A 13,564-nucleotide genomic window follows, 5' to 3' on the forward strand; every position below is an offset into this window, starting at 1 on the left:
TTTACCTGTTCCTGTTGAATTTTTTTTAAAACATTTAAAAGGAAGAAGAAGAAAAAAGCATTGCCCTCTAGGGGAGCTGTTTAGCTATTTACTTAGGATGAGTCATTCTTTTGAAAGGCATCCCAGAATGCACTTAGTACCTGAAAACCTTTACCTATCCATCATTATTGAATACAACATATGTGCTACGCTTAGAGAATATTAACACAAATGAAATGCAATATTATCTGTTGTCTTCATCCTGCTCTCCCTAATTAAACTTATTTTTCGCCCTCCAACGTGCATGCAGTAATAAACTAACATCTATTTCTGAAGTCCAGTCCTTCCAATAAGTGTCATTTCCTTTGTTTTTGTTCTTTAGATTCAGAAAGTTATTAAGGTACTTTTCCTCACCTGCCTTATTTATTAAATCAAAAGTTAGACAAAGGTATATGTATGCATGTCTCATGTTTTTCCATAATTCAATATCATAATCATTGAGATTTTAATTCATCCCTGAACATCTGTAAAAATATTTATTTTATTCTAATTCAGTTCAGTTAGACTATAAAGTGGGTAATTCTTATATAAAGTTTGACCATGTTGCTATAGTTTGTTGTTATTATGAAACCAATTCCTTCTATCCTACAGCTACTTACCTAGTTTACTTGTGGGGAAAATATCACAGCTGATTTTCTTTTTATCTTCCTGAATTACCTGTGCATTTATGAGCTGATTTATTTTTAAAGATTAGAATCTTTGGTTTTATGTTTAAGAATGTTCTGGTGTCCTTGAGGGCTTGGAGAGATACTCTTGAACTTGAGTTGCTGACAGTTGTGAGCCACATTGTGGGTGCTAGGAACCAAACCTGGGTCTTCTGCATGAGTAACAAGTGAGCCATCTCTGAAGCCCCAGACTAGGATTTTTAGATATGATAGTCACTGTATTTTACAAATCAGAAATTTTAACAAATAAGACCTAGAAAGCTCAACTTACACAAATTCACAAAATCTAAGAGAAAGTGACACATTTAGGGCTCAAATTCATTTATTGGTAATCCCAGAACAGTGAACACCAGAGCTGCCAAAGGTTGCCTCATTTTACAGTTGACTGTGCCTTACCACCTGGCAGTTACCGAATGGTCAGCCTGACTTCCTAAACGCAGAATTCAGGAAGACAGTCTTGCAAATCTAATCTTGTTCATCTGATTCCAAAGTTCTGTTATAGAATTATTCTGCCAGTTTCTTGTTCACTCTCTTTCGTTTATATTCAAATGTGTGTATGTGTGTGTGCATGTGTGCATATCACACCTGTGTGTATAATAATATAGAAAAAAATGAATCAGAGGTTTATCTTCACAGAATTTCAAAACCCTGAGGACTAAAAATACTCAGGACAAGAAAAGCATTATGAATGAAAACTACAAACTTAAAAATTAAAACTGTTGAAAAGGCAAATGCCATACCTGCACACAGTGTATGTGGATCAAATCCACTCCCCTCACTCCTGCCTGCACATACAGCCCCATATACCACCAACACCCCCCCACCATTTCCCAACTCCATATGCTCTGCTTTTTGTAAGCCCACTGAGTCTAGCTCATGTTCTCTGTTTGTGCGTGGGTATAGGGTCATCGACTGGGCTATCGCTAGATTCCTACCGAAAACTGGCTCTCCTCCAGCAGTCGTCAATTTTTTTCATAACAGTGAATTATAAAATGGCATGGAAAAGACTATAAAGTTCAGTTGGGAAGTAATTTTCAACAGATTTACCCACTAACCCATGATATGAAAGATATAAAAAAAGATATTTTTATATATGTTAGGTACAAAACAAAACTTTACTTCTATTTCATCCTTTCTTAGGACCTGATCAGATTATGTTCTAACTGGTTGATAAAGTGAACCAAAAACAAAAGACATAGGATCTGCAAAGCTGAGACTCTAATTCAGACTTAAAAATAAAAGTCTCTAGATGATAATGGGACAATAGAATTAATGAGCAATTAGTCCAGACTGGAACAGAGATTTCCAGAGACAAAAAATGTTGGCAAAATACAGGCTGGGTGTCAGCTAGACAAAACAAGGTTTCATAGCCTTGCAAAAACTTAGATCCATTGGATGTAGAAGTAAACAAGTGACAGGACATGAGCCTACCACAGAGGGCCTCTGAAAGACTCTACCTCACAGTGTATCAAAGCAGATATTAAGACTCATAACCAAACTTCTGGAAGAATGCAGGGAATCAAAAAAAAAAGGGGGGGGAGAGTTAATATGACCTGGAAAGGACAGGAGTTCCACAAGGACCAAATATATCTGGGCACAGGGGTCTTTTATGAGACTGTTTCTCTAAACAAGGACCATGTATGGATGCAACCTAGAGCTCCTGCTCAGATGTAGCCCTTGGTAGCTCAGTATCTAAGTGGGTATCCTAATAAGGGGATCAGGGACTGTTTCTGACATGAACTCCATGGTGGGCTCTTTGACCCCCCTGCCGGGGAGGAAGAGCCTTGCTAGGCCACTGAGGAGGACTTTGCAGCCAGTCCTGAAGACACCTGATAAACCAGTATCAGATGGAAGGGGAGGAGGTTCCTCCTTATCAGTGGATTTGGAAAGGGGCAGGGAGGAGATGAGGGAGGGAGGGTGGGATTGGGAGGGAAAGAGAAAGTGGGATACAGCAGGGATACCAAGTGAACAAACTGTAGCTAATATTAAAAAAATAAAAATAAAAATAAAAAACTGGATCCACAATGAGCAAGTAATCCTATTAAAGGAATCCAGATTCTTCAGAGGTGTCATTTGTAGAAAGGAACCAGAGCCAAAGCATCTAATGGCTGGGCAGGTAGTAAAAGAATAAGCCAATTGGGGCATCATGTACCAACTATTTCAAGAGCCAACAGCCAACAAATCACAATAGAATTACACAACAAATCAATTAAAACACAATGACCAGGTTACAAGCTGTGTGGCTATGAGCAAATTATTTCAATCTAGGTTCATTGATTTATGTTTGTTTGTTTGGGGAGGGGAGGTTTCAAGACAGGGTTTCTCTGTGTAGACTTGGCTGTCCTGGACTCACTTTGTACACCAGGCTCACCCTGAATTCATAGAGATCTTCATGTGTCTGCCTCCTGGAGTGCTGGGATTTCAAGAATGTGCCACTGAGCCGGGCTTCAGTGGTTCATGGTTTTGAATTATAGGAAAATATTGTCTGTAGGTTAGCAATGTTGTGTTACAATCCTATATGTGTAATATTTCTACAATCTCTAGAGGAGAAACAATTACTTCCAGATCTCATTGTCCTTGTTTCCTGCAGGTAATAGCTCTGTCTCACTGTGTCCCAGCAAATAAACTTTTTTTTAATGTTTCCTTGAAGTGAGCCATTCTCTTTGACTCTTACAGTCTTTCATCCTCCTCTTCTGCATAGCTCCCTGAGCCCCGAGGGAAGGGATTTTGGCAAAGGCATCTCACTTAGGAATGAGTGTTCTAAATTCCCTCACCCCCTGCATGCTGAGCAGTTGTGGGTCTCTGTGTTAGTCTGTGCACAGTCTACTGTAAGAGGAAGCTTCTCTGATGGTGGCTGAGTGAGGCACAGATCTATGGGTAAAGCACAAGTTGGATGGGAGGAGAAAGGAGGCCATCTGCAAGGGATTAGGGAAAAGGAAAGCATGATCAGAATATACTGTATAAGTTTTGTCAATAAAATCTTTTTTTCTTTATTGTTTGAGAATTTCACGTATAACGTGTTTTGATCAAATTCCTCTATTTGAAGCTTCCATTTAGTATTGGATAATTTATTGTCAGAATAGCCCAATTTTATATTTAAAAATCTGTGTTTTCATGGGAAAATTGAGAATAGCTCTTTTTGAGGAAATCTTTCACTCCAAAATGACAGATATGTGTTGAAACAATAAGCAATATTTTCAGGAAATTAGTAAGGTTATTTATTTATATTTTCATTTTTTAAACTTTTATTAATTAAACTTTAGTTATTTTGTATCCCTCCATAAACCCCTCCTTCCTCCCCTCCTAATCCCACCTTCCCTCCCCCTTCTTCACGCATGCCCTTCCCCAAGTCCACTGGTCCAATCCAGTTTATGTCAGAGGCAGTCCCTCTTCCCATTACTATGGAACCTACTTGGACACTGAACTGCCATGGGCTACATCTGTGCAGGAGTTCTAGGTTATCTCCATGCATGGTACTTGGTTGGAGTATGAGTCCCTAGAAAGACCCTTGTGCTGAAATTTTCTTTTTCTGTTGCTCTCCTTATGGAGTTCCTGTCCTCTCAAGATCTTACTATTACCCCCTTCTTTCATAAGAGTCCATGCACTCTGCCCAAGAGTTGGCCATAAGTCTCAGTATCTGCTTTGATAGTCTGCAGGGCAGAGCCTTTCAGAGGCCCTCTGTGGCAGGTTCCTAACTTGTTTCCTGTTTTCTTCTTCTTCTTCTGATGTCCATCCTCTTTGCCTTTCAGGATGGGAATTTGAGTCAGGGTCCTTTCTCTTGATTGGTTTCTTTAGATGTACAGATTTTAGTAGGTTTATCAAGTACACAATAAGGACATTTACTCAACCATGTTTGTAGCATCTTTATTTGTAATAGCTAGAAGCTGGAAACAACCCAAATGTCCCTCAACTGAAGAATGGACAAAGAAATTGTGGTACATCTACACAATGGATATTACTCAGCAAAGAAAAACAAGGAAATCATGAAATTTGCAGGTAGAAGGTGGGAACTGGAAAGGATCATCCTTAGTGAGCTATCCCAGAAGCAGGAAGACACACACGGTATATGCTCACTCATATAGACATATAATTAGTGAGGGTTTTTTTGTGCCTTTAAGAAGTTATATTGTGAATTTTCTTTAGCACATTACTTTCAATTTATTCACAAACTCAAACTTTCTGTTTCAACAATCTATTAGTTCCTTTAGATGTTTTTATTTCCATGAATGCTGTTTCATCTCTGCACATTTTTATTTCATTCAAGTTCCTTTCCTCTGCTTTTGCTGCAATACATAGGTGTGATAGAGGAAGCAAATGGCAGAACAGGACCTGAAACTATGATGGCAAACATTGAAGTTGGTATTTGACTTTGATGCAATGCAGAAGACGCCTGGTGATGATGAGACTAAAAGCACTACTCAGACCCATTCCTTTTCTTTTATCTTATCTGACTCTCACCAACGTTTCCTGCAGGCAATAGTAGATTTATGGATAATATCAGATTTACATATACAATAAAGATCCTAGTATATAGCCTTGCTAAGTAACTATATTTTGTGATGATGTCTTATCTCTGTTCTTGATGTTATCTTCAATCAGGAGACCCTTGATTCCTGGATAGCTCACTCTTCAGGGAAATTGCACATAAAACTGATTATTTTTTTTCCTTTTTAAAAGTTCTTCTGTTCTTGACTACTATTATTTCACATCAGCTAATGTCTATTCACTCATGTAAATTTAATTCTAAACATTATAATATATATGTACTTTTCACACCTGACTTCCTTTGCAAACAAACAAACAAACAAACAAACAAAAAATAGCATGTAATAATGATACCAACCAGACAGCTCAGTGGGTAAAGGCATCTGGAGCCAACGCCGTCAAGTTCAGTGCAACCCCTGCAAGTTGTCCTCTGACATATGCACAAACAGATACACTCAGGGAAGCATGCAAGAATACACACACAACTGCAAAACAGATAAATGAAATCTTAAAATTTAAATATGCTGTTACAGGTTTGAATTATTTCATTAACGTTTTTTTAATCTTGTAATTTGAGACTCAGTTAATATTTTTTTGTGTGTGTGTTTCATTCCTCTAAACAAACAGAGTTTCCATATGTTTGTAAGTGTGGTTACAGCCTGACTACCTGCACCAGGATTTATTCTTGTCCTGACTGGAGACTTTCAATGAAAAGTAATTGACAAAAGATTCTAAAGTCAATTTTTAATTGTTGTTAATAAAACTGCTTTGGTTTTAAATGGAATAAATAAAACTCAAAATTTATAAACCTTTGATCTGGACAGACAGTAAAGTTTATGTAAAGAGGTGAGGGGTGTAAGTGTCCCTGGTGACAGAGGGCAAGGTAAACAAAGTCTAGCGAAGGGAACCAGGACTTAAAATGAAGGGGTGAAGTTATTAAAGTGTTAGATGGAGCTTTAGTGTCTATATGAAAGAGAACTTCTCTTTGTAGGGTGTCATTCTCATGACTTCAGTTTAGGGACAGCTCATACTTGAGTAGGTTAAGTTCACATTGCCTTCATTGTCTTTTGGGTTATGAAGGATTAAGAATATCTTGTGCTTTCTTTCTTTTTTCTAAGGTGTGGACATGGAGAAGTTAATTTTTGGTGGCCACCTATTTCTAATAGGCACAAATTTGACTTGAAGGCATGAGGTAGAGTTGGCTCCTTCCCAATCTACTACTTTTTGTGCAAACAGGATGTGGCTGTGCAGTGCTGTGGATATACTGCTGGCACAGAAGTACACAGACGTCTGGTTGGCTTCAGCAGAGTCCAGAATCAGGGAGAAATGCTCGCGCTTCTTCCGAGAGACCCTGTACCCATCAGGGATGTCTCCTTTATCATTACTATCAACATCGTATGAAAACTGGATCAGCCGTAGCCCCAGACCTGGATCTTGTCGATACCAGTACATTCTTTCATGGTTCATATCCTGTGTACATTCCAGCAAAACATTCTCTCCCATTCTTTTGATCAGATATCTTGGTGTCTGTGTTACTTTCATGTCCACAAGGCCTGTTAGAGAAGAAGAAGAAGAAGAAGAAGAAGAAGAAGAAGAAGAAGAAGAAGAAGAAGAAGAAGAAGAAGAAGAAGAAGAAAGAGTAAAAACAATGCCACCAAACAGCCTGATACTAGCAAAATAAGGTGAAGAAATAACAGTAAACAATTTTTCCTCAATGCCCAGGACATACCAATTTCCAGGACCCACCTGTTGCCAGGAAACATAGTAGCACAGCAGAGATGAGCCTTATTCTCATGGCAGTTTTGAGGAAAGTGTGGTTTCTTTTGTCACCCTACATTGAGTGTGTATGATGTCATCATTCTTGACCACATGCATGAGTTCTCCTTTTCTAAAGTGAACATCTGGAGGTGTCAAGAAAGGAAAGGGGTAGAAGAGAAATGTGTGTGCCTCTCTTTCTTATTCTTTCTTTCTTTCTCTCTCCACTTCAGTGCACATGTATGTGGAATAATACTGTGCATGTGTGGGAGGACATAAATTTAGTCTTCTGACTACATTTTTTTTTAGTATTTATTAACTTATTTATTTATTTCAGTATTTATTTACTTTTAATTGTTGCTGTTCTGGGTCCATAGACTGAGGTAATGGTAACTGATATTTTTCAGTATGCAATTAGCTAATTCCTCTCACAAAGAATCTTTTATTCCAGTTTCACTGCTGAAAGTGACAGCAATGGTGCAATATCATTCAGAGATTTACCAAGAGGGCTGGTGGGGACAATGTGCCACCAAGAGTAGGTTTATGGACAATCAGGAAATGTGAATTTTAGGTAAATAATTTGAAAAAAAAAACATACTTAAAATGTTTGTTTTTGTCATGTGCCAGACATTTCTAGCAATGTTGGTGATTGATGATTCAACGCAATGTATGTGCAAATGTTAACAGAGTCTGCAAATGTACAGTGGAGTTGGACGTGCTTAAGGGAGAAGAGTTACATTAGTACTTAAATGTTCTCTGACTGAGATAAATGAAGGAGAGCTTCCGTGAGTCTCTGAGGACCAGTGTGTAGAAAGCTGGTCTTCTGAGAGCTGGGGAAAAGGACACTTGGATTAAAGCTAATTCTGTTACAGAGCCTGGATTGAAGAGTCCCACTTGAAAGAGTTGACAAGGAATAGTGGAAAGAAAACACTGACAGTCCCAGTGGTGCTCAGCCTATGGGCTGCAACCCCCACAGGTGTCACATATTAGATATCTGCATATCAGATATTTACATTACAATTCACAACAGTAGCAAAATTACAGTTATGAAGTGGTAATGAAGTAATTTTATGGTTTGGGGACACCATAACATGAGTAAGTGTATTAAAGGGTCACAGCATTAGGAAGGCTAAGAACCACTTAGATTCTAAGCCAAAGTAGCCCATTTGTGGCTCCTACCACTGGGGCACTTGAGACCTCAAATGTGTTCCTGTTTGAGGAGGTAGGTAATGCTTCTGGGTGCTTCTTTTCTGTGGGGACAGTATATTCCCTCAGTAAAAGCAGGATTCAGGCTTTGCATTGAGGCTGTGACTTTCACTGTTGTGGCCTAATTGATTGCAGAAAGCAGAGAATCTACACATTTAAAGTGTGAGAGAAATAGTCTTACTTTAAGAACATCATCAAAACAAAACGACTGCCTACAGACTGGGAAAGAATCTTCACCAACCCTTTATCTAACAGAGAGCTAATATCCAGTATATATAAAGAACTAAAAAAGCTGAAAAACAGCAAACCAAGTAATCCAATTAAAAAAATGGGGAACAGAGCTAAACAGAGAACTCTCTGTAGAGGAATATAAAATGGCAGAGAAACCTCAACCTCATTAGCCATTAGGGAAATGCAAATCAAAACAACCCTGAGATTTCACCTTACACCCATCAGAATGGCCAAGATCAAAAACTCAAGTGACAACACATGCTGGAGAGGTTGTGGAGAAAGGGGAACCCTCCTCCACTGCTGGTGGGAATGTAAACTTGTACAACCACTCTGGAAATCAATTTGGTGCTTTCTCAGACAACTAGGAATAACGCTTCCTCAGGATCCAACCATACCACTCCTAAGCATATATCTAAAAGGGGCTCAAGTTCACAATAAAGACATTTGCTCAACCATGTTTGTAGCAGCTTTATTTGTAATAGCCAGAAGCTGGAAACATCCCAGATGCCCCTCAACTGAAGAATGGATGCACAAATTGTGGTACATCTACACAATGGAGTACTACTCTGCAATGAAAAATAAGGAAATCATGCAATTTGCAGGTAAATGGTGGGATCTGGAAAGAATCATCCTGAATGAGCTGTCCCAGAAGCAGAAAGACACACACGGTATATACTCAACTCATATAGACATATAGGATAAACCTACTAAAACTTGTACATCTAAAGAAACTAATTAAGAGAGAGGACCCTGACTAAAATGCTCAATCCATCTCCAAAGGCAAAGAGGATAGACAACAGAAGAAGAAGAAAACAGTAAACAACCTAGGAACCTGCCACAGATGGCCTCTGAAAGCCTCTGCCCTGCAGACTATCAAAGCAGACACTGAGAATTATGGCCAACTGTTAGGCAGAGTGCAGGGAATCTTATGTAAGAAGTGAGAAATAGTAAGATCTGGAGAGGACAGGAACCCCACAAGGAGAGCAACAGAACCAGAAAATTTGAACACAGGGGTCTTCCCAAAGACTCATACTCCAACCAAGTACCATGCATGGAGATAACCTAGAACCCCTGCACAGATGTAGTCCATGGCAGTGTAGTGTCCAAGTGGGTTACATAGTAATGGGAAGAGGGACTCCCTCTGACATAATCTGATAGGCCTGTTCTTTGATCACCTCCCCCTGAGGGGAGAGCAGCCTTACCAGGCCACATAAGATGACAGAGCAGCCACTCCTGATGTGATCTGATAGACTAAGATCAGAAGGAAGGAGAGGAGGACCTCCCCTATCAGGGGACTTGAGGAGGGGCATGCGCGAAGAAAGGGGAGGGAGGGTGGTACTGGGAGGGGAGGAGGGAGAGGCTTATGAGGGGATACAAAGTGAATAAACTGTAATTAATATAAAAAAAGAAACCCCTTACTTCTTAAATACTCATGTTTAGAACTCCATGAACCAAGCAAATGCTGGGTTAAATATCTGCCTATATCAGGATCCACACATGGAGGGCAATGTACATATTCTAGTTACATCACAGATTCATGTATCCTGATGGTGCTACCTAACAGGTACCTCAGTGAAACTGTGACCCATACATATTATGGACAAAATGCAGGGTGTGCATGTATGTGTGTGTGTGTGTGTGTGTGTGTGTGTGTGTGTGTGTGTGTAGAGAGCAGCTGGTCCTGCAGCGCTGTGTTCACTGCTGGCACAGAGGTAAAAGGAGGTCTGGTGCTGGTAGATTCCAGTGTTAGCGGAAAGGTCATTTTTTTCTTTTCTAGAGACAATATACCCATCAGAGACTTTTCCCTCATAGGTAATATCAACATCGATTGAGTAATAAATTCGCTTTAGACCCAGACCTGAGTCTTGTCTATACTAGAACATAGAGTCATGATTCATATTCTGAGAGCAAGTTATTATCAGCGTCTTCCCTGTCTCTGTGATGAGGTGTCTTGGGGTCTGGGTGACTTGGGCTTCTGTGGAGCCTAAGAATGAAGAAGGTAGAGGTTGAGACAGCCAGTTGAGTGAAAAGAGTTAATGCTGCAGCACTCCAGGGAAGGAGCTGAGCTGTGGTTTATAAACTTTAGCCATGGGTCTCTTATGTGTTCCAGGACTTATCTGTATCTAGGAGATAAAGGACCACACAGCTTAAGGGACTGGTGACCATGGCGATATTGTAAAAAAGGCAGGCCTCAGTCAGTTCTCTGCTAGTCTCAAGGCTACCATTAATATATGTGATGTTTCTCCCCCTTTAAGTACTTGGGTGCCAGAAACATTTGAGAAAGCTCCTCCCCCTTTCTGCAGCAGTTTGATGAGTACATAGGCATTAAAACAGCCTTTATAATCCATGTCATTTCTTCAGTTTCTTTGAGTCTGTGTGCCTTTATGCATGTGCTATGTTTTGTATTAGCACACTCTTGTAAAAGTTGGCAAATATTTATGTATTTTAGATCCTCATGCTGTGAATTGGCATAAAGTGTGACTGTCACCTAGAAATGTGAGAACAGAAAGCTTACTCCATCAAGACTGCATTTTATTTTTGGAAGCTGTTTCTACCCTGCAGAAAAGGGTCCAAACATCTTCATTAGCCTACCCATTGACAGGTTTTCATAGTCACCATCATTTAAAAGATGCAAAGGTGTAAGAATTTAGTCAAATTCACACCACAGATTATTTTGACACCGTGTATCCCATTTAAAATCTCAGAACACCTATCCCTTGCTCTTTAGCAGATGAAGTTTGGTTTTTGGTGCCAGATCCAGCACTTGCTAGCCTGATATTTATTGTGTTTCTTGCCTTTTTTCTTTCTTGCAGAAGAAGCTGGTGAAAAGCATAGCATTTTGGGTTTTTGTTCCTCCTCTTCATCTTCTCTTGAAAATTAAAGTAGAGAAGCTGGTTCACTGGTTAAGAGCACTCTTGATGAACTTCCAGAGGACTTAGGTTTGATTCTCAGCACCCACATGGTAACTTACAAGTATATGAAACTCTAGTTCTAGGGAACTTGATGCCCTCGTCTATCCTCAACGAGCATCAGGCAGACATGTGGTATACATACATACATACATACACACAAAAAAATCAAATAGACATAAAATACAAATAAAATTTAATTACAGTGTACCTAACGGTCAGGAGCTCTGGCACACACCTGTGATCCCAACCCTTGGGGAGACAGAGGAAGGTAGCTCTCTGAATTCAAGGCCAATATGGTCTACAAAGTGAGTCCAGTACAGCCAAGGCTACACAGAGAAACCCCGTTTCCAAAAACCAAAAAAAATAAAATAAAATAAAAAAGTGTACCTAAAGAGTAGGATTATATATTTTTGCAAAAACGGAGGATATCGGAGGAATATGATCAAGTGTGCATACTTGCATAAAAATGTACTTACAAAGTCAATTGCTACATACAACCAATGTAAATCAAATTTCCAGATCCAAGAATGAAAGCTTGCATGTATTTACAGTATGTAATATGCTCTTTTGATAAAAGTGTGCCTTTGAACTTTTCTTGTGTGGTGATGGAAGCAAAGCATTTCTGAGATGGGAAGAAAAACAAGAGAATGTCCTATCCTTCCTAAGGCTTCCACACACAGCCAGAACTTCCCCAAGGTCTCCAAAATTTTGCTGATTTATTTTCAATTCCAAGAAAGTTGTTAACCTTCATCCCAGTTTTCAGGACTGTGACTTTGGCTCCCAGGCTCCTTCATCATGGAAAGCACAAGCTTATCAGTTCTCATTCCATAATAGTGAGAGAGGAGTGGTTGTTATCATGTCATGTCTAAGGAATAGTCTTTCTTTTCATACTTCTCTACCATCTCTGGAAGATAGTGTAGAGAGCAAGCTTGACTTACCTTCACACAAAAATGTTTATAGCAACTCAGAAAATGCTCCATACAACTTAGATGTTCCTAATAAAAGCAAAATACTTCTTAGACTCAAACATACACTGAAGAAAATAATTTCGTATTACCTAGCAAACTTTGACAGCCAAATTTTACTGTCAGGAATCTAGCCCTGTACCCATACATAAAATGTTAAAACCTATTCTAGCGGTCATTTCCTGTGTTGACAGTGCTTCCACTTCTCTAGAGAAAAGGATTACACTTCCAAATACATGACTTTTCCTTAAATAATTTTCATATCAGATAGAAAATAAAAGACAAAACAAAGTAACCAGACAGTAGCTGGTTCTAGCTTTCCATCTCATGTTAGTTAAGTCAGTCCTCAGGCACATCCATTCCCTCTCCCTTTTTCCTTGTCTATATCTGCCAGGCACTGTAATGGTGCTGTTACCTTTAGTTCTGATGCCTTTACAGTAGGAGGAAGTTGTATACTTCCTATCTGTATCACTTCCCTCTGATCTCTTCTTCCCCAAGCCTACCGTATATGAGAATTTGAGGAACCAATTCCACCTTCAGTGCATGGCAGGCTTCTATATTGTTAACAACAAGACCTACAAGAAAATAGGCATCTCTCTCCCCCCTTTGGATCTAAGGCCACACACAGCATCTTATCTGTCTTCCTTGCTTCTCTTTCACTGTTCACCATTGCTATCCGCATCTGCTATCTTCTTCCTTCTTTAAGAAACCAGCCTAGGCCTTGTTTCTCCGCTACCCATCCTGGGTAAAATTATCTTCACAAAACACTATGCTTGTATCTCATGCTAATGGAAGAGCCATTTATTAAACCCCTGAATGAGAACATTGTTTTACACTTCAGCTATGCATCTCTCTCTCTCTCTCTCTCTCTCTCTCTCTCTCTCTCTCTCTCTCTCTCTCTCTCGTATGATTTTCAAGCCCAGGTGGAGACTAACTGAATTATCATCATAATTGTAATCCCTATCTCACTTTATCCTCAGGCGGTTTCAGTTCTGAAAAGTGTGAGCTACCTTATTTCTGCCTGTTCTTCACCACTAACCCCTGAGGACTCAAAATTTTAAAAATGTGTGTTTTAAGAATTATACCTGTGTATTCAACTTCGTCATACTCTCACATCATTATTTGAAATGGGATTTATATATTACAGAATGTTATTTGAAATGTGTTGTATATATTACAGATTTTTAGTGCCCCCTAGTGGAACATCACAGTGACTATCCCTTGAACCAAGTTAAAGGGTAAATTGTAAATTTTAATCTGTGAACAAACTTCATTAGATAGGCAATGGAGACTTAAGTTTGCAGAA

The 13,564-nt window shown here is 39.3% G+C and overlaps 1 gene segment (V, D, J or C); it reads right to left on the reverse strand.

Moving 5' to 3' along the window:
- Positions 1-6,302: 6,302 nt before the first annotated feature.
- Positions 6,303-7,042, reverse strand: LOC132652849 (T-cell receptor beta chain V region PHDS203-like). The segment is given in 2 exon segments: positions 6,303-6,742; positions 6,936-7,042. Coding segments are annotated over 2 exon segments (489 nt in total).
- Between the last annotated feature and the right edge of the window lie 6,522 nt (positions 7,043-13,564).

This window comes from Meriones unguiculatus, chromosome 3, assembly GCF_030254825.1.
Source record: "Meriones unguiculatus strain TT.TT164.6M chromosome 3, Bangor_MerUng_6.1, whole genome shotgun sequence".
Taxonomy (NCBI): Eukaryota; Metazoa; Chordata; class Mammalia; order Rodentia; family Muridae; genus Meriones; species Meriones unguiculatus.